The sequence below is a fragment of the Vulpes vulpes genome, chromosome 9 (assembly GCF_048418805.1).
Source record: "Vulpes vulpes isolate BD-2025 chromosome 9, VulVul3, whole genome shotgun sequence".
Taxonomy (NCBI): Eukaryota; Metazoa; Chordata; class Mammalia; order Carnivora; family Canidae; genus Vulpes; species Vulpes vulpes.
This window is the reverse complement of record NC_132788.1, coordinates 61,147,854-61,174,396: the sequence shown is the minus strand read 5'-3', so window position 1 is coordinate 61,174,396 and position 26,543 is coordinate 61,147,854. Positions and strand designations below refer to the sequence as shown.

The window sequence follows — 26,543 nt, the reverse complement described above, 5'->3', positions numbered from 1 at the left end:
CACCTGCAGTGGTGACAGGCACCCCTGGGGAGACCCCCTAGGCCTGCCAGCAGCCCCTCTATTTAGTAAAGAATCCAGGTAAGTGAATTTGCACCTTTAGGCACCCACTTTTTAAAAAATTTTAAATTTAAATGTTATCCACCCTGGATAGAAATGTGTTTCCTTCTCCAACAGAGAGGGAAGCATCTCAGGCCATCCTCAGGCTGCACAGGAGGAACCAGACTGGGGCTGAGGGCCCTCATGACTTGCCTCTTCTTCTTCTTCTTTTTTTTTAAAGGGTTTTATTTATTTATTTGAGTGAGAGAGAGCACGAGAGTACGAGCAGGGGGAGGGGAGGGGCAAAGGGAGATGGAGAAGCAAACTCCTCACTGAGCAGGGAGCCCGATGTGGGGCTCGATCCCAGGACCTTGGGGTCATGACCTGAGAACCACCCAGCACCCTGATGACTTGCTTCTTGAACCCAATTCTGCTTTTTTACAGTTTTCCTTCTTTTCCCTCCAGAGTAATGGTCACTTCTCCCTGTTTTCAGGGTAATTTGTATCTAGCGGTCTTCTCTCTGTTTTCCAGGTTGCTTCAGACTTGAAGTCTTGGTCAATAATTCAGAATTGTATCTCAACGCACTTTCCTCAAGCAAACAATCTATTTTCAATTTTCAAAAGGTTTTACCCACTCCTCCTTTTTTGTTCTAGCACTTGAGTGATAGCCTGTGTGTGCATGTGTGAGTGCCTACGTGTATGCATGTGTATGTGTGCTCATGTGTTTGTGTGTGTTCTAGCCCCTTACCCTCTAAGATCTCATGATTGCAACATGCTTTACAGACAGACAGATGGACACTCTCCAGTGAGTTCCTTCCTGGCGGGTAAAGGTTGGTCTATCTGTGTGTACATGAGTAAGCCAAGTCATAAAGGCTCCCAGAGTGGGCACGAAGCCTGGTGAGCTGTAACAAGAACCCAGATGTTCAGATGGCTCCTTGTTTGTTCCCAGGATGGAAAGACAGTGCTCTTTTGTCTCTGGGCAGGGAATGGTGGGGACCACAGGATGACCTCCGACACTGACTGCAGGTGGAGCAGCCCACGTACACCCTGGAGCCCATCTACTTGCCCACGGGGCACAAACTGGGAGAATCAGGCCCACAGACAGGACCTTGGTAATTATAACTTGCTGACAAGATTTCTCATGCACTGGCTCAGCTTGTGTGGGGTGGGTGGTGCACTTTTAACTCTCAGCTATATTAGACAGATGAGGAGCTTGGGACCCGGAGAAGTCCTGTGTATGTGGGTGTCCCAGGTCTTTCAGGGTGAGGAACACTCTGTGCTGATTCAAAGCGCAGACGGTAGTGGCCAGAGCTGACCCCTGCAGGACACCTCCTGTGTGCCAGTGTGGCATCGAGCTAAACCGTTCACACACCGTCATCTCATTAGTCCTCACCCTGGCCCTGGCTTTACAGGGAAAAGTGGTTTGCCCAGAGTTACCGGCTGGTGTGGGTGACTCTCCCCTGTCTCTTTGTTACATACCAGGCCTCACCTCAGGAAGCCAGGCCCTCACACCCTGGTCTCAAATACATTCTGAAAAAATCTGCTCTGTCTGGGTGGTTATGTGGAGGCTGGTCTCCAACTCCCCAGCCCTGAGCAGGATGGAAAAATACACAGGGGGCCAATTTCCACGCAAGATAATCAGACCCAAATCACCTTCTAATCTAATCGCTCCCATCACAGCAGGGAGCAGGAGGCAGAGGGGAGGGAGGAGGAAGCCAAGGAGGCAGCCTCTGGCCACAGTGTGGGACATGGGGACCTGGGGACACAGGGTGAAGATATAGCACATGCCTTGCTCAGCCTTAGATGAGCCTCAGGGTGGTCCTCCAGGCCCCAGCACTAGATGGGTGTGGGTTGCTGGGGGCATCACACCCCCTCTGTGCCCCAGCAGTGCCCCCTTGCCCCTGGCCATGGCTCTAATCACTGTCCCCCAGCCCAGACACTCGGTAGCATCTCCAAAATCCAAATGCCTTTCAGCACATCCTTGGTGAGACCCCAGCCTGACCTCCTACTCCCGTAGGAGCACACAGCTCACTAAAAATCTGTGGTTAGTCCTTCACCTTTGCTCACATGGTTACCCCCTCCTGAGTGTCCTTTTCCCTGCTCTGGCCCCAAACCTCCTCTTCTAGGCTGGGGATGAAGGGTCCTCGTAGGTGGCCTTTTCTTTCTTTCTTTCTTTTTTTAAAAGATTTTATTTATTTATTCATGAAAGACACACACACACACACACACACACACACACAGAAGCAGAGACACAGGCAGAGGGAGAAGCAGGCTCTACGCTGGGAGCCCAATGTGGGACTTGATCCTGGGTACCCAGGATCACATCCTGGGCCAAAGGCGGAGCTAAACCACTGAGCCACCCAGGGATTCCCCGTAGGTGGCCTTTCTTGATCTCCACCAGGGGACTTCATCTCTCTCCTCTGATCTGCCCCCCACCCTGCAGTTTCCCCTGGGGGTGCTTCCAGACCTGGCTATCCCCCCAGACTGTGAGCTTCTTGAGGGTAGGTTCTGAGTGCGTCTCCCCTTAGCAGGCCCAGCTTGTAGGTGGAACTCCAGCACATTTTTTTAACTGCTATTTCTTTTCTTGGTATTTTCCCTAGTGGGTACGTTTGACATTTAGGGTGGAGAATCTCCACATGCCTCATAAGCCATCTTTATGGTTTTGCAAAGGGTCAGATTCATCCCAGCCTTGCACTCTTCCCCACCCCTCCCTGGGCTGTCCCCTCCCCCTCCCGGGACCTCAGAGCCTGCTGCCCCTCCTATTGGAGGAAGAACTGAATGTACCAGGTCACCCCTGCTGCAATCGCACACCAACTTCAGAATACCTCTCAAGGGATGATGTTTGACCCTAAGGGCTGCAGCTCTAATGGTAGAACCAATTCAAGGTTGATTGACTAAACCTCCCAAAGGAAAACTATAGAGTCTCTGGGTAGTGCCAGAGGTGAGAACCCTTCAGGTGTGAGGGGGCCCTCAGAGGGTCTTACACCAAGACCTCGATGTCCATGGTCCCTTGGCACCATCCTAGAGCCCCCACCTGGTCCAGTCTCATAAGCCCCTCAGAATACACCAGCACAGGGGGCGGGTAGATGGACAGTGCTCTGGGCCGAGGGGTGGGTGGAACCCGGGAACCAGTCTGGTGTCTGCTTCGGATTTGCTGTGCGACCCAAGGCCAGCCCTCTCCTCTCTGGCCTGCAGTCTGTCCTCTGTAAAACAGGGAGTTCTAACTTACGTCATCATCTCTCAGCGATGAAGTCTAGGCAGCGAGGGTCCCAAAGAGACAGGGTCACTCCTGGGTGGGGTAGGGCACCTGCCACGAAAACACTGCATCTCGGGAGTTTGGATCTTGGTTCAGATGGGGCCAGTAGAGGCCTGTGCGGTCAGAGTGACCGGGTGTGACGTCTGTGGCCTGGGGCCACACTCGTTCACTTGATGGACAGATGTGGTGGGATGCCAACGGGGTGCCAGGCTCTGGGGCCCAACGGGAGGTCCTGGCCCTCCAGGAGCTCTCAGTGTAGTTGGGGCCGAGGAGAGCAGACAGGAGCATGGATCACCACCACCACAAGACAACAGAGACCCAGGACCCAGTGGACTGGTGGGGGGCACAGCCCAGGCAAAGGTGAGGAGGTGGGACAGTGGGATGGTGGCAGATACGCTGGGCCGAAGCTCAGGGGCGTGATGGGAGGAGCAGGAGAGAAGCTGGGCCGTGGAATGGAGAGCTGAGTGGAGGGTTGCAGAGTTGGGTCTTGGTGTTCACTGGGGAGACACGGGAAGTATTTCTGGGGCAGGGAGGGAGAGCATTAATATTTAGTGAGTGGGTCCCTTGTGCCAAGTCTCTCTGAGCTACTTCTTCCACGTGGTGGTCATTATCACCCTGTGGGTGACCATTGTCACTCCCATTTCACAGACGGGGAAGCAGCCCAGGGAGGTCATCCCTGCATCCAGCCTGGGGGGGTGGAGCCGAGGTGGACTGGGGGTGTGGCACCAGTTCTTTCCACCTTGCTGGGAGGGTTTATGGGCAAAGCTGGAGGCAGAGATGTTTGGGACCACCCTGAGGAGCGAGATGGAGGCAGGAGAACAGACGGGGAGCTGCGTCAGCCACCCAGCAGCCATCCATCCAGGACAAGAGAAAGGCGCTCGGGCCCAGGGAACGCTGTGGTTCCCACCAACCAGATGGCATGTCCTGTCCCACCTGAACCTTCATCTCCTCCCCACACAGGGAGTTCCGTGGCTTTTGATATGGCAGTGGAGGTTGGGTCAGGACCTTCTTAACTGCTGGCTCAAGGGCCATCTCTGCCTTGGACTGGCTCTGAGGAGCAGGAGGTGGTCCCCACCTGGTCCAGATGTTGGCTGTCTCAGGTCCAAGGCCCCATGCCGCAGCATGTGGGGTACACTGAGCTGCCGGTGGCAGAGCTGGAGGGGCCTGATTTTACAGAATGGGGCTTCTGAGCCCAGAGACAGCTGCCTGAGGTTGCACAGTATACATGAGGCACAGGTTGGGGATTGAACATAGGCTCCTTGCTCTCCTGGTTTTGACTTCACAGGCCTCTTTCTGGACAGGAGAGGGGAGAGGTCATACCTCCTAAAAGGTCTCTTTCTGGGGTTAGAAATGTGAAGAAGGGCTAAAGACTATTTCTGGAAATTCTTATCTGCCTCCAGGCACAAGCACCAAGCAAAGCCAATGCAGTTCTCAGCCCAGGAGCGGTTCCCTCATCATTATTGTTATCAACACAGTTAATAACAGTAATAACACATGCTTGCAGAGCACCAGACAGTTGGCAAAGCGTTTCAGGACCCACAAGCCTGTCCCCCTCACAACAGCCCTGTGAGGTAGGTTTGGTGCAAGTACGACCCCAAGCCCCTCCCCTCCCCGTGGCCTCTCTGGCTCAGAGAGGTCGAGTGGTGGCCCAGGGTCACACAGCTGTGAGTGGTAGAGCCGGGACTTGAACCCGTGCTCTATCCACTACACCCCGCTGCCTCTCATGGAGAAGAGGCAGGGTAGTGTAATGGAGAGAGCGCGGGCCGAGTGGCAGACTGGGCCTTCCTGCAGTCACGGTGTCGTCCTAGGCTCCCTGGAGGCGGCGGCAGTGGTGGCAGGTCCGGCTCTCCGTGCCTGGCCTTCCGCTTGGCAGGCAGGGCGGGCAGCAGGCCGGAGAGGGTCTGCCGATGTCCTGTGCAACTTCGTGCTGTTAATGCTCTGGTTTGAAGGGGGATGGAGGTGGGTGGGGGGGTCCTGCTGGGGGCTGAGCCAATGGGCCTACTGGAGCTAGGCTTTCCTGCTTTTGGGGACAACCCCCACCCTGGCCCCTTGGCTCCACCTAGATGGTGCTTAGTCATTGGGAAACCAATGGAATTTACTATAAATGCTCCAAACAGGCCTTGTTGCTGGGATGCAAAGTCATAGGGTTCTCAGAGGCCAGCGTGCGCTTGGAGGCTGTAGGAGGAGCTTGGGGTTGGGAGGCTGGAGGGCTGGGGTCTCACTCTGGCCCTGTCTTATGGGGCGCTTTACACTCTTGCTCTGGGTCTCAATTTCCGCAGCTGCAAATTGAGACCAGGCCAGGGTTCTCTAGGGATCTGCAAATCTCCTGGAAGGCTGCAAAGTCACCAGTCTGGGCATTTTTTTTCTCATAAGAGGGGGACCACTGCTTCCATGGGATTCTCACAGGGATTCAGGACCCAGGGGCATTAGGTACCGTTTGTCTTAATGAAAGGAAGCTGTTGCATTAAAGGAGGTTAAAAGGGGTAGGACATGTAGATGCCATATGGCCAGGAGGACACTGTGGGGACAGTCGATGGACATGAATATGTACAGAACCTTCTGGTAACAGTATTGCATCAACTTTGTGTTTCCTGCCTTGCTAACTGTCACACATGAGCTTATCCTTTTCTTAGGAGATGCACCTGCAGTGTCAGGGGGCAAAGGGCATCACGACTGCATGACAGAGTGTGGCTCCTGAGAACAAATGGGGCAAAATGGTAACAATGGCTGAATCTGAAGGAAGGGCATTCAGGCATTCTTTGTATAAGTCCTGCAACTTTTCTGAAAGTTTGAAATTATCTTCAAGTAGAAAACTTAAAAAAAAAAAAAAAAAAAGAGGCCCCGGTGGTCAGAGTTTGTACTCTAGGGTTCACCCATATGTTTCTTGATCCACAGAGGCTTTTAAAAAAATGGGAATTTCCTGCCAACAGTTAAACATGCAAATATGGGTTGGTCCTAGATTTGGAGATGGTCCATGCAAATCTGGGTTCAGGCTCCCCTTGCACAGTGAACATGGCAGCCGTACCAGGGCTAGGGCACCTCTGCGGGCAGCAGTGAGAAGCAGTCTCTCTTGGTTTGGTGCCCATGCTCTCCCTGCCCGACCCCGTGCATATGGGGCCTCGTGACTCCTGAACGTTGTCCTCTGGCTGGCCGGAGGCTACCTCCGTCATGGGCCTGTGTCTCCCTATCCATCCTAGGAGATGAGCTCCAGGCTTCTTGGCTTTTCTTTATGCCTTCAGCACTGGGGACCCCTGAGTCTTTCTGAAGGCTGGTCTGTCCCCATTTGTCAGACAGGGAGACTGAGGACTAGAGGGGCAGAGGTCACAGCTGGAGCCAACAGAGGTCTGGAACCTGGGTGTTCTGCTTCCAAATGCTATGCTTGTTCCACACCACATGGCACCTCACAGCAGTACCATTTACAAAGGACGGCACATGCATCCATGCATGTGGTCCCCACAACAGCCCTGTGGGGTAGGCGGGAGGAAGGGCCCCCCAGCGACTCCCCAATGGCACAGACATCCGCATGGGGGCTAATGGACCTGTCCAGGGCTCCAGGCTGGGCATGGCTGGGCCAGCTGACCCAGCACCAGAGTGTTCTCTGCCTTCCTGTAGGCTAAACCAATGTGCCAGACACCATGAGGGGGTTCCTGAACCACCATGAGGTCCATGCAGGTGCCCCTAGCCAGATCCCTCTGTCTCTCCCAGGGATCCTTCATATGGAAGGCCCAGCAAGACCTCCCAGCACAGGGAAAGCATCTGAGGTGTCCATCATGCCCAGAAACGAGCATCCAGAGGGTAGTCATCCAGAGTTCAGAGCACCAGGGAAGAGAACAATCAAGGAAAATGCCCTGGAGGAAGTAGGCTCATGCAGGCTGAAGGTGGGGAGGAGGTGGGGGAGAGCTCAGATTGCAGGAGAGGGGAAAGGTTCAAGATGAGAGAAGAGAGGGGCAAACAGATGCTTTGACACAACCTCATGAGCTGGGGTCACCTTGTTCAACAAGTGAGGAAGTAGAGGCACAGACAGGGTAAGAAGCTTGTCCAGGGTCTTCCAGCAAATGACAGCAGTAGGGATTTGAACCCAGACCTTTCACCCCCCAGGTCCAGGGTCCATCTGAGGAACGCAGAGGGGAACCAACCTGCTGTGGGCCCCCACCTGGCAGCACTGGGCCAGGTAGGGGCTTCACCTACACCATATACCAGGGGAGCCCTACTGTCCTCACAGGTCAAGACAAGGGGCATAAAAGCCCAGGGCCACAGAGTGAGTTCATTCCAAAGCCCAGATCTGCCTCAGTCCAGCCCAACCCAGCCTTTTCTACAATAGCCTCGCCTCCTTCCTCTCTCTGACAGACAGTGCTTGAGCCCCAGGGAAGAAGCTGGCCATGACCTCCCGGTAGCTTCACGCTCAGGGCTCCCTGCTGCTGCACAGGTCTGGGTGAGAGGATCCATGTAGAAATCACAAGTGTGATGGCATCTGTCCATCTGTACAGGGCCAAGGATGGATGGGCCCACACAATGAGACCATTAGATCTCTGTAGGAGGCAGGGCTAGATGAATTTTACTCCTTAATTTATCTGAGATGGTGTGCACTGAGCAAAATCAGTCAGCATCATGGCGCTGTGCTCCAATGGGCCAAGCACAGTGTGGGTGTCATGGGTGAAATGTGAGTCCCAAGCCATCTGGGGGGTGACTGCTCAATGTCAGGGGTGGGCAGAGAAGGCTTCTTGGAGGAGGTGAGGCCAGAGCAAAGGGACAGGAGTTAAATGTGCAGCCAGGAAAGGGAGAGGGCCATCTAGGAAGAGGGAGCACCTCAGCAGGGGATGGCAAAGTGACCAGGGCAAGTGTGGGTACAGGCTGAGGGTGAGTGTGATGGACCTGTGACTTGCGTGCCTAGGAGGGCACTGAATGCGGTGGCTGTTCAGTGCCTGGGCCTACTCTATCACTCCCCCAGCACCCCATAGCCTGTGGAAGCCTTGCTCATACACAGTCAGTAACCAGGAACTCACTACCTTTCAGGCAGCCTCTTTCGTCCTAGAATGGTTCTGACATACAGAATTCTTCTCTTTCCAATTACACTGCCTTCTGTTGGGCTGGCTACACCTCTTTCTCTGCCCACCCTTCCTTCCTCTCCCCGTGAACCTGGCCTAAGCCACTTGCCCCTCCCAGCCCCATGGGGTCACTTTCTTCAGCCTAGCTCACCCTGCACTCTGGTGAGCTTGGTGGGTCCTGCCTCTTGCTTTCTTTTTGCCACCCTCCCTGCACTCATGGTCTCCGCAAAGGTAGTGGGCACACTTTCCATAATGAAACAGGATAGAGCTCTAGGGAAGGCGACTGGATTACCAGCAGTTCAAGAATCAGCAAAAACCCATCAGAATCTCCTGGCCTCTAGTGTATCCTGCCCTATCTTGCCCACAGGGACATCGCAGACCTTGGCTGCCCTCTCCTGACATCCAGAGGCCCAGGGTCTACACTATTTACCTGGGCTTCCAGCTAGTAGTACAGGTAAAAACCGAAAAAGTTGGTGTGACTTGGGCTGGCTAGCTGGCTTCCATCCATCTCTGCCCAGTCTTTTCCAGAGTGCCCCTGCACCTGTGCCCATCTCCTTGGCTGGTTTATGATACAAATCAGTGATTCTGAACATTTTTTTCCCCTCAGCCTCCTGCAAGGTAACAACTATGCTCTTCTCCCTTCTCTAAACTGTATGGAACCTTTGTCATCCATCCATTTAGGCTCAGTGCCTCCACCTGACTTCCAGTGATCCAGACGACCCAGCAGGCTACTTCTCCCAGGGATGATAGCCTCTCTGCCAACCACTTCAGCTCAGAGGTCAGAACCCGGGCCATAGGGCCATGTCCATTTACATAACCCTTATGTGGCCCTAAGTTCCAAGAAGGCATTTGAAGCTTTCTATGATCCCTTGGGCCCCAGGGCCTTTGCACTTGCTGTCCCTTCACCTAGAATGTTCTTTCTTCTCATTGTGCTGGTTCAGCTCAAATGCAACCTCCTCAGACAGGCCTTCCCTGACCACCATGATTCCTGTCCCCTTCCTCAGAGTCTCTATTTCATTACAATGTTATAATGTCTTCATCCATCCTACTCTGCAGACCCGTTGATCTTTCTCTTTGTATTGCGAGGACATCCCATATTCCTTCAGAACTCTGTGTCTTTGCACACGTTTGCCTCGGCTAAGAGGCCCTTGTCCACAGCTCTGGTAAGCTCCTACTTGCCCTTTAAAACCCAGCTCAATTCCACTTGGAGTAGTTCTGTTCCTTTCTTGGCTTTCTCCCATCTTCCTTGCTCCTCTACTGTGGAATTAGCTGTTTGTTCAAAGGTCTGTTCCCCTCAGCCTCTGTGGGCTGGGGGCTCTTCGGGCAAGGGAAGGCTCTGAATCATCATGGGTTCAGTGCTCAGCGCCGGACCTGGACCAGAGCAGCTGCCTGGAGGACGTTTGCTGAGGAGTGCTGGACAAGGAGGCCCTTTGTGTGTCCCTGTTAAGGGGGTGTCTCCTTCAGCTGGGGCCTCACCTCTGCAAGGTCTTTCCACCTCTTCTCTTACCCCCTGCAGCAGCCAGAGTGAGATTTTAAGAATGTAAATGTGACCAGTTCCCTGTTTAAAACTATTTCAGATGATCCTCAACACACTTAGAAAATTTCTGAATTCCTGACTATGGCCAATGAGACCTGACATCTGGGCCCTCCACCCTCTCCATCCTGCTCACAATCTTCCTGCTTCAGGGCCTTTACACTTGCTGTTCTCTCTGCCTGGTATACTTTCTCCCCACAAAGTTACAAAGCCAGCTCTTTCTTATCATTCACCACTCAGCTCAAACACAGCCTCTCCTGACCTCCCCCACCATCTACCTCCCATCATTGATTTATTTTCATCATACGCCTACCACCCTCTGGAGTCTTCGCAATGTCTGCCTCTTCTCATCACACCACAAGCTTCTCCAGGCAGGGGTCTCATCAGCCTCACTCATTGCTATATCTCTAACACCCAGCCCAGTGCCTGGCACGTGGTAGGTTGGTATTTTGGTATTTTGGAAAACTTTTCAAAATAATTGTCACCCTACTGATGCTTTCCTGTCCCTCATAAGAATAGGCTTTGGTGTCTCACTTTCCAGAAGACCAAGTCACTAGGAAGTAAGTTCTGTGAGGGCAGGGATTCTTTGTTGATTTTATTTACTGTACTACCTCTAGGGCCTAGAGCAGTGCTGAGTGCATGGTAGGCTCAGAGTATGTTTGTTGGGGGAAAGAGAGGCAGTTGTCATTTGGGGCTGAGCTGGCTGGAGATCTGGAGCCAAGGAACAATGTCTCTGAGAACGTCCAGCCCCATGAAGGGGACACGGGTGCCCCCCCCACAGCACAGAAGTAGGAACTGGCAATGGGACTGAGCCCACTGTTGGGCCACATCTCACCTGACAGCAGCATGGGGTCCTTGTCCACGGACTTGCGCACCTGGTCAGACTCCCCTGTCAGGGAGCTTTCATCAATCTTGAGGTCATTGCCCTGAATGAACAGGCCGTCGGCAGGGAGGAGGTCACCTGGTAGGAGGAAGGGCAATAGAGTCAGCAGGATCTCAGGTGGCTGGAGGGTCTTGGAACATTCCTTTAAAGGTATGATTGCAAGGTTAAGTTCACTACTGGGGGACTGGCTGCCTAGAGGTCTCAGGGTGTGGAAACCAAGATGGCGCCCATCACAGGTCAATATGCATCTAAAGACTAGAGCTAAGGTGAATTGCACAAGGCCTGGAGGACTGAGGCTGGACCCAAGAACAATCCTAGTTCAAGTGGGTATGTGTTTCCATTTATAAAATGCTCTCGTAGCCTGCTGTGGATTTGGGGTCCAATTTTCTCAACGATTCATGCTTCTTTGATCTCAACTATGGTTTGGGAAGTTGTTTAGGAAGGAACTAGCCTGTCCTCACTATGCTAAGGAGACCCTAAGACAGGCACATTATCAAAGGAAACCAAGCCTCCTAAGGCAGAGTGAAGAGGGCACTCCAATCTTTCCCCCATCTTCTGCATCTACTTACCCAGGGCATGTCTTGCCTAAATTCCCTTTGATGCCATTAGGCCTGACCACTGTCTCCATGGCAGTATCACAGGCCTAGAATGTTTGCTCATCCACGTCCACTCCCTACAACACCTTCTCTAGCCCAACAACCACTCATCAATAGCCAAATCAGATGTAGGAAATGGATTGCATCTCATAAACCCATTCTGAGTGTTAGTGGTCCTTGGAGTATTATGCTGAGAAGACTTCTGTATCTATGCTTTGAGCTGTGATTTTTTTAAAAAAGATTTTATTTACTTATTCATGAGAGACATAGAGAGAAAGGGAGAGGCAGAGACATAGGCAGAGAGAGAAGCAGGCTCTCCGTGGGGAACCTGATGTGGGACTCGACTCAGGACCCCAGGATCATGACCTGAGCCAAAGGCAGATGCTTAACCTCTGAGCCACCCAGGTGCCCCTGAGCTGTGATTGATTAGTAACATCTGCTACAGGTGGAGGTTTTTGAGACTAGTAACACATGTGCCATGGATTTGCCATTTCTGACTTTAAGTGGATTCTGGAATCCTACCTCCTTTAGGGAGTAGCCTTCTACCTCCCAAAGGATCTCAGAAGATATCTTGGCTCACTCGAAATGAGCCTTCAGGGACCAACCCCCTCACTTGGGCCAGCCTCTCTGGGTCTGCCTGCCTATCCTGTCCCACCTCTGCCCAGACACTAGGTCTAGTCCTGGCACTGTGGCTGGGACACTTACCATATTTGACCTGGGCGATGTCCCCAACAACAATCTCAGCCACAGGGATCTGGACCACCTGGCCAGCCCGGACCACGGTGAACTTCTGCTCCTGTTCAATGCGGCTCTGCAGGCCTCGGAACTGCTTCTCTTTGCTCCAGTCATTGAAGGCCGTGACCAGGACCACACAGATGACTGAGAGGAGGATGGCTGCCCCCTCGATCCAGCCTGCCTCTGCCTCCCCTTCATCCTCTGCCCCGCCCTGGGCCGTTGCACATCCTGCAGAGAGCAGAAGGGAGCAGGCAGGGTGGGGTCAGCCAGACAGGAGGAGCCCACGGGGATGGATTTAAATCCTAGCTCTGCCAAGCAAAAAAACACTGATCATTAGATGAACCTGATCCAATTGATTCACTGCATCTGGGTGGCAAGCCCTTTGGTTTCCTGCCTTTGTTCTAGGTGTGAGATCTTGGACAAATGACTTCACCTTGTGAACCTCAGTTTTCACATCTATAAAAAGGAACAGATATGCTCTGTCTGGGGGGCCTATTGTGAGGATTGAACTTCAATGAGGTGAGGTCCTTGGCGGCTCCAGCACAGACCCAAACAGGAGAAAGAGGCCTAATTCATGAGAAAAGAGCAAAAGTGGGGCTGTAAGAGAATGAAGGTGATCAGTACTGCATGTGCTTTAGGGTCTAGAGTGCAGTTTTGCTGGTGGGCTTCTTTCCATGCTTCCAGCAACCAGGGGGGCACGTCTCCAGACAGCAGACTCGGGGTGGGGCTAGGGGTGGGGGCAGGATCCACAGTTCCAGGCCAGTCCTCCAACGGGCTAGTTCTAATCCTACCATTGCCCCTGTAAGATCCTAGGGAACTCACTCTCCTCCCTGAGTAGCAATGTCCTCCTCTGCAAAATGGGAGTCACAGAGACCTCCTTCCAGGTTCCAGAAAAGGACAGTGAAAGCTCCAGCCAGGGCTCATGGCATTTATGCAGCCATTTCTGGATTTGAGGCCCTACTACACGGTGAAGCCACCCACACTTCAGGCTGCGGGCTGCTTCTCTGTCCTACAGTGACTCAGCATCCTACACCCTTGCACCATTGAACCTCCCAGTCTGGTTCTCCCAATGGCTTAATGCCTGAGAGGGCCCCCCTATTAACAGAAAAATAAAGGATCAGACACATCTGATATAAAGGTTTCAGGTCTGGCCCGTGGGGCACTGAGTCCTAGATCTCTCCAAACTCCTTCACAGGAGTGAAGCAGAACTGCTGCAGCAGAACTAGCCCAGACTCTTCCCCGACCGAAGGTGGTGAACAGCCTCTTCCATGGAAAGTGACACTGAGCAGCATCTGATTCTCCATTGCTGGAAAACTCAGGGGTGTTCCCTTTCAGGGCACCTGGGCAGGGCACTGGACCATTCACCAATTACTTGCACCAAATACTCATTTTAATTCTCAAGCTGGCCAAGAGAAGTGGTTCATAGAGGGGTGGATACTCACCTGGGGTCACACAGCAGATCTGGAGTTTGAATCTAGGCCTGGAATCTGATCCTGGACCTGGCCTGCCTACTGTACCTGAGCCCAGTGGCCCCTTCTGGCATGTGCCGCCCTCACATGCCAAAGACCCATGGCTGACTGTCTGGAAGTCCAATTCAGTCCCAAGGAAGAGAGAACAGTTTTGAGAGACCCCAGCTGGAGGCTGGGGGTCAGAGGCAACATGAGAAGAGGGCCACGTAGTATCAGGGAATGTTTTCCAGCTCCTGGAGGCATGGAGGTCAAGGCTAGCTGGTGGCCTAAGCTTTGGCCAACCCAGAATCACGCAACCCAGCAGCATGTGTCACTGGAAAATTCTACAGCTTACACTGACCCAGTCACTCCCTGCAGGCTAATAAACAACCACTTCATTGCACAAGGTCCTTGATGTCACTCTTTTTTTCTTTTGGAATTTCAGACTTTTCCAATAATTTTAAATTGTTTAACTGGACCAGCTTTTAGTGCTAATGATCATCATATTCGTGCTAACAATAACCGATATCAGGCCAGCCTTGAGTTTGAATCCCCACTGTGCCACTTCATTGCTGTGTGCCTATGACCTAGCTACTTAACCACTGCACCTCAGTTTTCTCATCTGCAAAATGGGGGTGAGGACAGGCCCACAATCACAGGTAGCTGAGAGGACTCAGGGAGGGCCTTATGTAAAGCATTCACCTTACCAAGCACACGTAAACACAGAGCAGAAGCTTGCTTGCTTTCTTTCTTTCTTTCTTTCTTTCTTCTTTTTCTTTCTTTTCTTTCTTCTTTCTTCTTCCTCCCTCCCTCCCTCCTTTCCTTCCTTCCTTTCTCTCTTTCTTTATTTTTCTTTTTTTCTTTCTTTAGATTTTATTTATTTATCCATGAGAGACAAACAGAGAGAGGCAGAGATATAGGCAGAGGGAGAAGCAGGATCCCTGTGAGGATCCTGATGTGGGACTAGATCCCAGGATCCCAGGATCATGACTTGAGTCAAAGGCAGATGCTCAACCACTGAGCCATCAGGATTCCTGAAGGTGCTATTTCTTGTTGTCCAGTGTACAGGGTGTATAAATGCATTTGAGGTCCACAGACAGTCTTGAATGCATTTGAGTTCCTCATCCAGCTGGAGTTCAGCACCATGTGATGATGGGGGCAGGGAGGGGAACGAGATTGCTCCTCAACCATCATAAGTGACACCAGTGGAAGCCCCAGAGACTGGGAGAGTCCGGTGAACCTTGCTAAACTGAAATCCAGTCCATGGAGATGGGCTTTTTTGGGTTTCAGGGGAGTGACTTGAGATACAGAGCCCCAGGGCTTTGCTTTATGGGACTTTTGTTACTCTCTGCCTCTGCTACATGCTTTGTAAATGGGAAGACTGTTCTTTCCCTGTTGCATGCTTCATCAATGCCTTGCCTCCCCCATTACAGATTATAGCAATTACAAGCATTCAGGACACTTAGAAATAGCCCAGGACCATGGAAAGCCTTTGGGTTCTGGAATTATAAAGACTTGATTTCGAATCTAGGCTCTGCTGTGTGATCTTGGGTAAGTGACTTGGCCACTGAGTTTCAGTTTGAAAAGCTATAATGTGGGATGACTTTCTGAGCCCAGAGGCTTCTAAGGGCCTGGCATATATTGGATACATGATAAGTGTGTCTGCTCTCCATTTCCATGAACTACTCTCTTTGGACTGACTCTGGAAGCCAAGGGTATGATGGTTGAACAGGATTCACTCTTTTCCCTTGACTCCCAACCCTGCCTGTTGCTTTCCTCTATTCAATACCAAGGAGCCCTTTGGGTCCTTGAGGCCTCTCTGCCAGCAAAAGCCTATTGGTTTTTACTTCCTTCTAAGAAGCATCTGATGGTCACACAGCGCTTTGGCATGGCCAGAAAGTGGGGCTATGGATTACTGGGTGAGGCCTTCAGCTACCAGGAGCTGCTGGACCCTGGGAACAACTCCTGCTATCCCTGGTGCAATCAGGGAGGAGAGATAAGGGAGGGGAGGAAGGGGGCTCTGGGCAGGCCCTGCTGAGATCTCCTCTGGGGCCCTTCAGACTGGGGCAAGCACAGGTTCTGAAGATTGTGGCCACAGGGTCTTGGGAGCCTGCAGCTGCTCTCTCTGGACCTGGGGATTTGTAGGGTTTGGCTTTTGTCTGTTTGACCTCAGGGAACCTGTCTGGCCTCTCTGGACCTATCTCTACTTGTCCATCAGTAAAACAGGGAAGCTACTTTCTAGATGGTTACTAGATCCTGGCATCAAATAAAGGCCCTCGAAAGTGGAAGAGACACACATATTTTCTAAGCACCTACTATGTGCCCGTCACTCTGCTGACACTCAGACACTAGAAGAGCTGTCACGGGCAGGGAATTGGGCCCAATCCCAGCTCTGCTATGAGCATCCTGTGTGACCTCTGACAAGTATCTGGAGGCTCCTGAGTCAAGAAAGCAAACAGGAGAGGGCTATGGGTGCTGCAAGGCTCTACAGCCTGGAAGTCCATCACCAGCAGCATTCTGGACATGACTAATGAAGCTTGAGCCTGACTTGGCGGGCTGTGGTTCTGGCAACATGGAAGGTCCAAGACTCAGAGCCTGGGCTGGGTCCTGGATATTGGGGAGTACATATAGCCACAGAGTACAGGAACTGTACTGGCCCTATGGGGCCAGAATATGTGCAGCTTCCCTCATCTACCCAGATCTTGGCTTGAGCTGGCGTCTCAGCTGGAGACAGAGTGGGGCAGTAGAAAGCACCAGAAGACATGGGTTTAAGATCCATCCCTACTGTCTAATAAGCTGCGTGACCTTGGGTAAGTCCATCACTGTTCTGGGCCTTGGTTTCCCCCTCTCTAGGATGGAAGAGGTTGCAGCCATCTGTTTGGAGGGCTGTCTGTGGGGAGGCTCCTCCTGGCATACACTAGAAGCTCAATCCGTGCTCCTACTGCACCCCCTCCACCATCTGCCCTCTGACTTCAAATCTTGCACTAAACTGGGTCACAGGAAGCTACTTACCCGGGTGGCACTGACACAGTCCCATCCCTTCCTGAGGAAATGCAACTGAGGGATAGGAGCGTGGGCTCAGAAGCCAGAACGTCTGGGTCTGAATCATGGTTCTGCTGCTTCTTAGAGTGTGACCTAGCAAGTCACTTACTGTCTCAGGGCCTCGGCTCCTGGCAGCACCTACCCACAGGGTTGTTGTGATGATCAAATGAATTTCTACTGTAAATACTCCCAACTAGTGGTGGCTATAAAAATAGAAGAATGATCATTATTATTATGCTTGTGCATAAGTTTTATTCCAATAGCCAGGTTCAATCTTCTTCTACATTTTCTATGAAATTCCTGCAAAGACTGCTTCCCAATGTGCATCATCTTATAATGTCCTATGTGAAAGTTCATCCCAGAATTCACTGTCAGGGAACATACTATCTTCCTAAACAACTGTTTTCCCTCCTGGTTGCATAGCTTGAGCTATGCAAGTCATCCTAATTCTCTTTCTGCCTTGGCTGCCAGGAAGCTCAAAGTCAAATTTAAATCCCAATCATGGTAGCAAATATAGTGAGTTTATTTGTTCCATTCTTTTCCTGTCTGACTTTCTATTTGACTTCGTCTTGTGAGATGTGTCCTTCTTGTGTATTTCCTCTCTGGAAAGAGCTCAAGCAGGATAAAAAGCAACTTAGTAATATAACATAAAATTGAGGTAGTTGGCCTAATAGACTTGTTTATCTCATTTCTTGGGGAACTCAGGCTTGAGAGAGGGTGAGGGGACAGATGATCAAGGAATTGCGGAGACCACCTTCTCGCCTGGGGGAAATGAGGCCCACGATGGGTATTTCTTGTAAATTATTCACTTTCTATTTGCTTGCTTGAAGTAATGAACATAGTAGGATTATCTTTTTATGTAGGGCATTCATTAAAAAAATGCCAGATGATAATTAATAACAAGTGTTTATAATATCCTACTAATGAAAAACTGGATTATAAAAATCCAACAAAACAATATCTCTTATGTGATCCCATTTATCCTGTAATGTGTGTGTGTCTATCGTGTGACATGGGTTTGAAAGACTTTGTCATTGTAAAGGATAGATAGAGTCATCGAGTTGATAAAGCCCCAGCCCTTAGCCTTAGCAGGTGCTCGGTTCCATTAGAAGTCCTAAGTTCTGACTTTGAGAAGAGTGGGTCTGCTCCAGAACCTTTCTTGGATGAATGGGACAGTGTTTCCTTGGCCCACAGAGCAGAGTGCCCATTCAGAACTCAGGACAGATTTTGGGAAGCCCACTTGAGACAGGGACTCCTAATGTGGGAAAACATATTCAGTGCCAGCCCTTTGAGTGGTGTATGATATTGAACCAATCTTGGGATGGAAACGTGAGGTAGGAGGAGCAGCATGGATGCTGAGTCCTTCTCACACAATGTGCAAAGGATATGATCCAAGAGGGGGACTGGAAGGAGGAAGTCTGGGACAGCCACACCCATGGTGGTAGCAGGTCTGGCACCCACTCCATGTCCTTGAGCGAGTTAATGCACTTCTCCATACCTTGGTTTCCTCATCTTTAAAATGTGCATAATCATGGCCCTTACCTCATGGGGCTTTAGGAGGATGACCACTCAGCCCAGAGCTCAACACACTGTAAGTTCTCAGTACATGCTCACTGTAGTTATTCTCAGTGTTGGTGCAATCCTTGCATCTCACACATAGGAGAAGTGGGGGATGTGAGTCAGGCCCTGCCTCCTGGGCCTCAGTTTCCCCACCTGGAGGGAGCCTCGGCTGAGCCCCGGGTACCCTCAGGCGTGGCTGGGCCTGCGTGTTGCAGGCTCGGGAGTGGGGGGTCTTACCTTCATTGCTCTCTCCAGGCGGGTGGTAGAAGGACAGTCCCAGGGAGATGATGGCCGCAATTTCCAGGATGATCAGCGTCACATCTTGCAGTGCCTCCCACACCAGCTGCAGGAAGGTTTTTGGCTTCTTTGGAGGTATAAAGTTTTGCCCAAAAATCTGCTTTCTCTTTTCCAGATCTGGAGCGGTGCCTGGCAAACCTGCGGACAGAGCGCAGAGAGGTTGGCCTGGGCGGCCTGAGAGAGATGCTCGGGATCTCAGGATTGGGCCTGTGTGCGGCAGGCCCTGTGGCGAAGCACAGAGAAGGGGAGACAAGGCAGAAAACTTGCAGGGACTACCCAAGAGGCCAGCGCCCAACACTCGCTTCAGGCCCAGAGTGGGCTCCTGTGAAACGCCAGAGACACAATGTAGTGGGGTGAATACCACCACCCCTCCGCATATGGTATGTCCACGTCCTAATTCCTAGAAACTGTGAATGTGACCCTAGTTAAGAAAATGGTCTCTGCTGACGTAATTAAGTTAAGGATCTTGGGACGATGTCACCCTGGATTATCTAGGTGGGCCCTAAACCCAACGACAAGTGTCCTTTTAAGAGACAGAGGGAGAAGACACAGACTCAGAGGGCACAGGCCATGTGACGGTAGAGGTAGAGAGGGCAGGAGGCAGCCATGAGCCAAGGAATGCCAGATTCATGAAGGAGCCCAAAGAAGCAAGGAAGGGCATGTTCCCTAAAGCTTCAGGAGGCAGCACAGCCCCGCTGATGCCTGGTTTCCAGACTTCTGGTCTCCAGAACTGTGAGAGATAAACCGCTCTTACTCTAAGCCACCCAATTTGTGGTCCTTTGTTACGGCAGCCACAGGAAGCAACTACCCAACGCCAGGCCCACCGTGCACCACACCCTTGCTCCTGCTTTGTGTTTCCTCCTTCCCTCCCCATTGAGCACAGACTCGGAATCCTCTGCCTGGGTTTGAACCCCAACCTGTGCCTCCATCTCTCTGAGCCTCACTGTCTTCCTCTGCGATGCAGATGACTGTACCTAGCCCATGAACGGTTGTGAGCATCTTATGAGATAATCCATGAGGTCAATGTTTGTTGAGCACCTACTATATGCTCAGCACTGTTCTAGACACTAGGATAGAACAGTGAGAGACACAGAGCATCCTCCCAGAGGAGTTGACCTCTCAGTGGACACAGGCAACATGCTCAAGTGGTTCCTGGGGGCTGTCAGACGCCCAATCGAGGCTAGTGGTCATGGCTCATCTTATAAACCAGGGGGTAAAGCACAGTCCTCATCATGCAGGGCTGGGACACAGTGACCTTCTTCCAACCCACCATTTCTTCACTTCCAGACAATTCTCCCTGACTCACCAATCCGATCCTCTCAGCAGCTTTTGGAGGGTTCCTCACTGCTTCTAGAATAAAGCCCATGTTTCTCAGCCTGGCGCTCTCGATGTGACCCCCCAAGCTGTGTTTACAGCCGCATTTCCACTACTTGGCCTGCTCCCAGCCAGACCAGGCCAGTCCTCCGCTGGCATGGCTCGTGTGTTCCTCTTGCCACATGTTTGGTCAGCTGTGCCTTTTCCCTTTCCTCCTCCCAGCTCTATTTGCCTGTCTGTAAGTCCGCTCCCAAACTCACCCACAGCACAGTGTGAGTGACCAAAAGCTTGGCAAATCACCCCGGGCACATCTGCACCTAGAAGAGGAGCCTGAGAGCTAAACTTGGCGTGGTGGGATTCCAGTGCATGATGAAGAGAGGCCAGCACTCATCCTTGCTTTTCTCCCTCCTTTGATGCTACCCTGTATCACCCCAAGTCACTGGTGTCACCCTTAACTTTTCCCACAAGTGCCTGGGCACACTTCCTGCCTGGCTCATGCTGTTCAGAGAGCCACAGAGAGACATTGCTTCCATATACACTGGCAAGTCCATTCTCAGAATGCCTCTGCTGACCAGCGCTCCCCTCCACCCCAGGCAGTCAGCAGCACCCTGCCCTCACCCCTAGGTGACCTTCACCAGCAGGGCTGACCTATTCACTGGATCTGTGTCCCACCTGGGTCCCTTGGGGGCAAAGATGGCTTTGCTTCCTGTACCTCGGGTCCTGGCACTGAGGCCACCAACTACTCTAGAATCCTTCTACCCACTGAATGCACGGGTGACAGGCCCAAGTGTTATGTGTCTGGCATGAGGTGTCATCACCAGGAACGCAACACAAATGGGCCCCCCACAAGTGGGCAATGTCAGTCCTGTCTCTGAGGCCAGCCTAACCCCAGCTCATCTGTGGCTTAATGAGGATAGCTGGAGAGTGGGCACGGAGGGGTTGGGGAGAGGCACACCCCCATCAGACTCTGGCCTCAGTCCACTTCAGAGAAGGGGAAATATGGAAGGACCCCTAGAACAGTACTGTTAGTATGCTGGTGTTGGAGCCCTGGAACATTCCGCTGCTATCATTATGGGGGTCTAGTGGTTTAATAGCATATGGTTCTAGAGTTCTACCAGTCATTTGTTAGCTTATCCATCCATTGGTTCATTCAACCTGTTTCTTGGGCCTCCACTGTGGGCCTAGCCAGGTGCTGGGTGCTGCATGCTGGGGAGAGTGATGAGAAGGGAATAGTCCAGCAGCTCATGGACATAAGGGCTCAGTGGTCCGGCAGTCCAACAGCCTATGGTCAGGGGTACAGGGAGACAGGCATGTCCCCTGTCTGGATTCTGGGTACAAGCCTCCTTTGATGCTGAGAGTGAGACCTCCATTGGGAGCCTCTAAAAGCCATCCTGGCTGAGACAGTATGGGAAAGCCTAGGGGTGGCTTGTTCCAGGGGTGATCCCACACTGGCCTAGCAGTACAGATAAGCTCTGGAGAGCCAATGTCCTGCCTGTGCAGTAAGAATCAGGAATCCCAGAGCTAGGCTATACCTATTATATGGATGGGAAAATTGATTGAGGCCTTCACAAGATCAATCTGCTGGGTTAGAGCCGCCTTGGGGCCCTGAGAACTCAAGTCAGTCCTGTCCTAAGCATGTGGAAATGTTGCCTCTACCAGCCCATGCTGGGGTGGCCATCTAGGTCATCTAAGTAGAGAGCAAACCGGCATGATATAGTGTGATTCTAGGAACTGCAGGAAGGTTCCTTGTCCTCCTTCCTTTGTCCAATTCTACCCATAGTCAACATTTAAAATTATTCCACTTGGGCTTCATTTAAGTAAAAGCTCCAATTCCTTTAGATTTCCTGGAAGAAGGAAGCCATCGTTAGTTCTGGATACCATGACGTGAATGAGTTTTAGGCTTTTTTTTCCTGGGAGCGGGTTTTGATAAAAGGAAGAAGGGAGAACTGGGGAGAGTGGTGGGCCTCTGAGGGAAGGGGCCATGACTAGTCAACACTGGCCTGTTAAGGCAGTTTGCTGGGCTCTGACTAGTCAGTTCCTGTCTCTGAGCCTTATCTTGATAGTATAAGAGTTCAATACCATGGGTGGACCCTGAGGATCCCAGGGGTTCTGAGGTCTGCAGGTCCTGAAGTAGTTCTGCTGGGGATGGTTCACATCTGGGGGTTTTTCATAGATTTGGTATAAATAATGGCTTCACGGGATGCCTGGGCGACTCAGCAGTTGAGCGTCTGCCTTTGGCTCAGGTTGTGATCCCAGGGTCCTGGGATCGAGTCTTGCATTGGGATCCCCACAAGGAGCCTGCTTCTCCCTCTGCCTCTGTCTCTGCCTCTCATGAATAAATAAATAAAATATTTTTAAAAAATGTGTATCAGTCATAATGGCAACTTAAAAAGAAAAATGGCTTCACTTAGAAGCAGCTTAGCAAGCCTGGGGCCCGCCTATCACCTGGGCCCATCTGATTGATTCAGAGAGAGGTGACTCTTCTGAGGGTCTCTGATTCAAATGTTCTGGAGTCTACAGGGTGACCAGTTGAACACACGAGTATTCTCCAGTTCTGGGAGTTTGGTCATGGCTCAGGGGTTCTGTCGTCCAGGCCAGGCATTGAGATCCTGGGTCCTAGGACAGAGCACAGGGCAGGGGTTGCAAATCTGCACAGCTGTGGGACTGATCAACTTTTGTGAATGAGTGAAGTGCGTGGGCAGGAGGCAACTGGGAGTAGTGGGGACTGGGCCAAAGTGAAAAATCCCAGCCCATCTTAAGGGGCCAGCTCTTTCTTAGCTCCTGTGGGAGAATGTGAACCCAGTGTGGCAGATCTGTCAGTCTTCCAAGAGAAGCTGGACACCTGGAATTTGATGTTAAAATCCCCCCATTAGAAACGGTCCAGGGCCAAATACAACACATCTGGGAGCTAGATTCAACCTGGGCGTTGCTGGTGTGAGACCGTTAAGGCTCTGGGCTGGAGAAAAGGGGAGAGTGGGGATAGGCCAGAGAAGAACAGCCTCTCTGACTCTTCCTCCTCTGTCCTGGACTTCTCCCTCCCCAGCATCATGTCCTGCCCTGCTCCCTAAAGGTTTCTGAGATCCCTTCTGTTTTTCAGAAATAACAACTCATGGTTAAAAATATTTGTGTGTTCTGTAGGGCCAGTCTTACTTAGAAACTGTGAGGCAGTTTCCCCACAACAAACACCCCAGTGTGTACACCCAAGATGGGAACCTTGGGTATTGAGGCTCACGATGGGTGACCGAGATGACAGATAATGGCCATGATGTCTCGTTCACCTTCTTCCTCTCAGCGGAAGGTAGGTCAAGCTAGAGTTGGGGATACCAAGCCCTAAGAACTCAGATGGGGTTTAAATGCAGATGTCATGGGTTCAAATCCTGCCAGTTGAGTGACTTTGGGCAAGAGACTTCACCTCTCAGTGCCTCAGTTTCCCCATCCATAAAAATGCAAGTCACAGTAGGGCCTGCTCCATGAGGTTAGTTAAGGCTTTGGCAGGATGTTTCCCGGTAGGCGCACAGTACTGTGTCTGACACTGGGTAAGGATACTGTGTGATTATCACCCAGTTTTAGATGGTTTGGGTGATAATCATGACCTCTTGGAGGAGGAAGTCTTTGGACAGGTGGGATTTCAGTAATATGGGGAGGAGGTAGTCAAGGTGAGGGCAGGTACAGCAGAAGGGGCATATGAGTGCAGATGAGCCTCTTATCCTCTCTAGACCTCAATTTTCCCACATGTGACATGAAGGATTGGCCTGACTGATGGCTGATATCTGGTGTTTCTGATACCTTGTGTCCAAAGCTACTGGATGGATTTGAAGACCTAGAGGTGGGATATGCCACTGTCCAATTCACCTACTACAGCCCTTCCAGGAGTGGAATCTTGAAGTCTCCCTGCCTTTTGGCTGAAAATTGACATACCTATTTTGGGGAGCAGAAACAACAGAAGGTGGTGTGAAAGATGAATGGTGCTGGAGATTCAATTTAGATTAAAGAGAATCTCACCATTTAGCATATTAAAAATTAACATTCTGTGTCAAATATCACTGGACAAAGCCAGCAAGGCCTTGAAAATTCAGAAACACAGTGGCTGGGAATTGATGTAAGAAGCAGTGTGGGGTTGTGAGTTTCCAACACAAATCTCTTTTTTGTACAAGAAGCAGAGGACACAGCACTAAGTAAGGAGCCAGATTTGTGGATATAGTGGGTTAATTATTTCATCCCTAGGAGAATCAGTTTCCTCATCAATAAAATGGGAGCAAAATAACCCCTAGACTGTGGTGAGCCATACACAGAGGAATGTGTGTAAAAGCTCTCTGTAAATTGTACAGGTACAGTAGTTGTGCCTTCATGGTAAAAAACAAAAAAACCAAAAAACAAAAAAACCCTCCAGAACTTGTGCGAATTCTCCTACTGGAATCAGAATTTGTGTGTTCTATTAGTCATGTAACAGGAGAAAGCCAAGTGCAGAGCACGGGAAACTTTGGTTGTACAGGAATTATTTGTTGTAATGGCTGCTTGCAATCATTGGATATTTGAAGAATCTATGTCCCCAATTTCCTCTTTATCCAGCTATCCTGGGCACAACTGGATTTTTTAAAAAAGATTTTATTTACTTATTTATTTAAGAGAGAGAGCGAGAGAGTGAGCGAGCACTACAGAGACAGAGCAAGCATAAGTAGGAGCAGAGCATGAGGAAGAAGCAGGGGCAGGCTCCCTCCTAAGCAGGGATGATGAAAGGCTCAATCCCAGGACCCCAGAATCATGACCTGAGCCGAAGGCAGACAGACACCCAACTGACTGAGCCGCCCAGGTGCCCTTGGATTTTTTCCCCCAGCCTCTAAGCCCTTGCCCCTGTCAGTCCTCACTCCTTTGCTTGGAATGCCTTTCTCTTCTTAGCTCTTTTGTACCCAGCCCAGAGTGCTGCAAATGGCAGCCTTAGGCCATCAAAGAGGTCTTGTTTGGTCAGTTGCACACCTGTATGGTGTTAACAAAATAATTTGTTGCAAACATTAAAAACTCAGGTAATTCCACATGAAAATCCTGATGTCTGGCTTAGCAAGGATATATGCATGGACCCCAGGGAGCTGGAACTTGTGACTGAGAGATCTCTGGCCCAAACATTGGCCTTATGTTGGCTCTGGGGACATGTTTCCTGCTAAGGAAAGCTCTGAAAGCTCTGGGGGAGAGTGAGCACCAGCTTAAGTTCTTTCAGGAGGAGGGAGAGCCTCTGTATTGTCTGGACCCGGAGCACGGAACTGGGGGCCAGGAAGAGAAAGTGCAGAGAGGGGTAGAGGGAGTGACTTTTTTTGGGGGGGAGGGAGTGACTTTCTTATAGGTGGGCTGAAGTGAATGGATGTCTAGGGAGAAGGGAAGAGAGAGGGCACCCAGAGGCTGGATGAGCTGCTACCGCATCCTGTCTCTAGATGCCAAGCCCCCAGGATCCTCCGGTCTAAAGAGACCCCACCACCCCCCATTCAACCCCTCTCAAGGTAGAGAAAGTAGTTAGGATCCTATTAGATAGCGTGCATCCAAGCATCCACTTGCTTATTTGATCAATCAACAAATACTTATTGAGCACCTCCTATAAGCCAAACATTGTTCTATGTGATGGAGGTACTGCAGTGAGGAAGACCATGGTGCCAGGAAGGGTTTCCTGGAGGAAGTGTAATCGAGTGAGGTCAGAAGGAGTGGGGGGTTAATCAGGTGGAAGGGTTTGTGTGGAGGAAGAGGGGTTGGCTAAGGCAGAAGAAACCCCAAAGGGCTTGGAACTGGCCAATGTGGCTGGAGCATCCCTGGTTTGCCCTTCAAGCGAGAGGGCAGATGGTCTCCATGGAAGAGGACACATCTATTTGGTGCCATGCAGGGTCATCATTCTGCAGGCGTTGGGGTGAGGGTGCAAGGGTTATCTAAGGGAGACTTTGGGTCATGGAACTCATCTTGTTGCCCCCTTCCCTTTGCCTGTCTGGTAGCTCCGTGGTAAATTTGCAGTTCACCTCTGGAGCTGCATGGAGGACTCAGTGGCATGTGTTGTGCCTGTAAATCATCATCTTAGTTCTCTTTTCTTCCCTTCATCTGAATTTCCTCACTTATGTCATTTAAAAATCTTTTTGTATAAGATAAACTTTTATAAGCTGCTTAGGAGGTAGCATATGTATAATAAATCGGGATAAAAAGGGAGCGCAGAAGTAGGTAAAGGTGCAGGGAGGTGAGAGGTGAAGGGGCAAAATGAGAGAATGGGGACATATAAAATAGGACTGACTTTTGGGCCCGGTAATGGGGGGCAGGGCTCTGCTCTTCCTGTGTGGGGCATTGAAACAATGCACCTCATGCCAACAGGCTGGGCTCTCTGCCAAAAGTAGGGGCCTCTGGCCATTGGGAGGCCAGAGTGTTCTGAGCATCCATGTGACCTCTGACCTCTTCTTCCCTGCTTTGAGTCCCCCCACAAGGCTGAACATCCCTTTCTCAGGAAAGGGGCACCAGATATTCCTTTCAACCCCAGGAGGACCCATAGTAAACCCTGCCCCCTGAATTTGGCTGATACATGGGGGGCATTGCCTGACCAGGTCAACCTGCCCGATGTCTGAGCAAATGATTTCAAGTAAAAAGTAACTTACCATCTGCAGTTCAGCATTAGCACAAAAACAAACTGCTCCCCCAGATGCTAGTGCTTGGCATATATTGGCTCTCATAAATCATAGATGCAGTTGTTACTACTAACTACCACCACCCTTACTAACTACCACACTACTACTAACTAACTACCACACTGCCACTACTGCTGTTACTCTGGGTCTGGAA

General features: G+C 51.1%; 1 protein-coding gene across 46 annotated transcripts in view; it reads right to left on the bottom strand.

Annotated features, from left to right (window-relative positions):
• The window catches only part of ATP2B2 (ATPase plasma membrane Ca2+ transporting 2), a 458,951-nt gene that overhangs the window by 63,545 nt on the left and 368,863 nt on the right, over positions 1-26,543 (bottom strand). For all 46 annotated transcript variants that reach the window (XM_072720298.1, XM_072720317.1, XM_072720309.1 and 43 more), the window contains 3 exons: positions 18,372-18,569; positions 12,055-12,312; positions 10,706-10,831 (listed from right to left, as the gene is read on the bottom strand). In XM_072720298.1, coding sequence (XP_072576399.1) covers positions 10,706-10,831; positions 12,055-12,312; positions 18,372-18,569 — 582 coding nt within the window. The remainder of the gene's footprint in view (positions 1-10,705; positions 10,832-12,054; positions 12,313-18,371; positions 18,570-26,543) is intronic.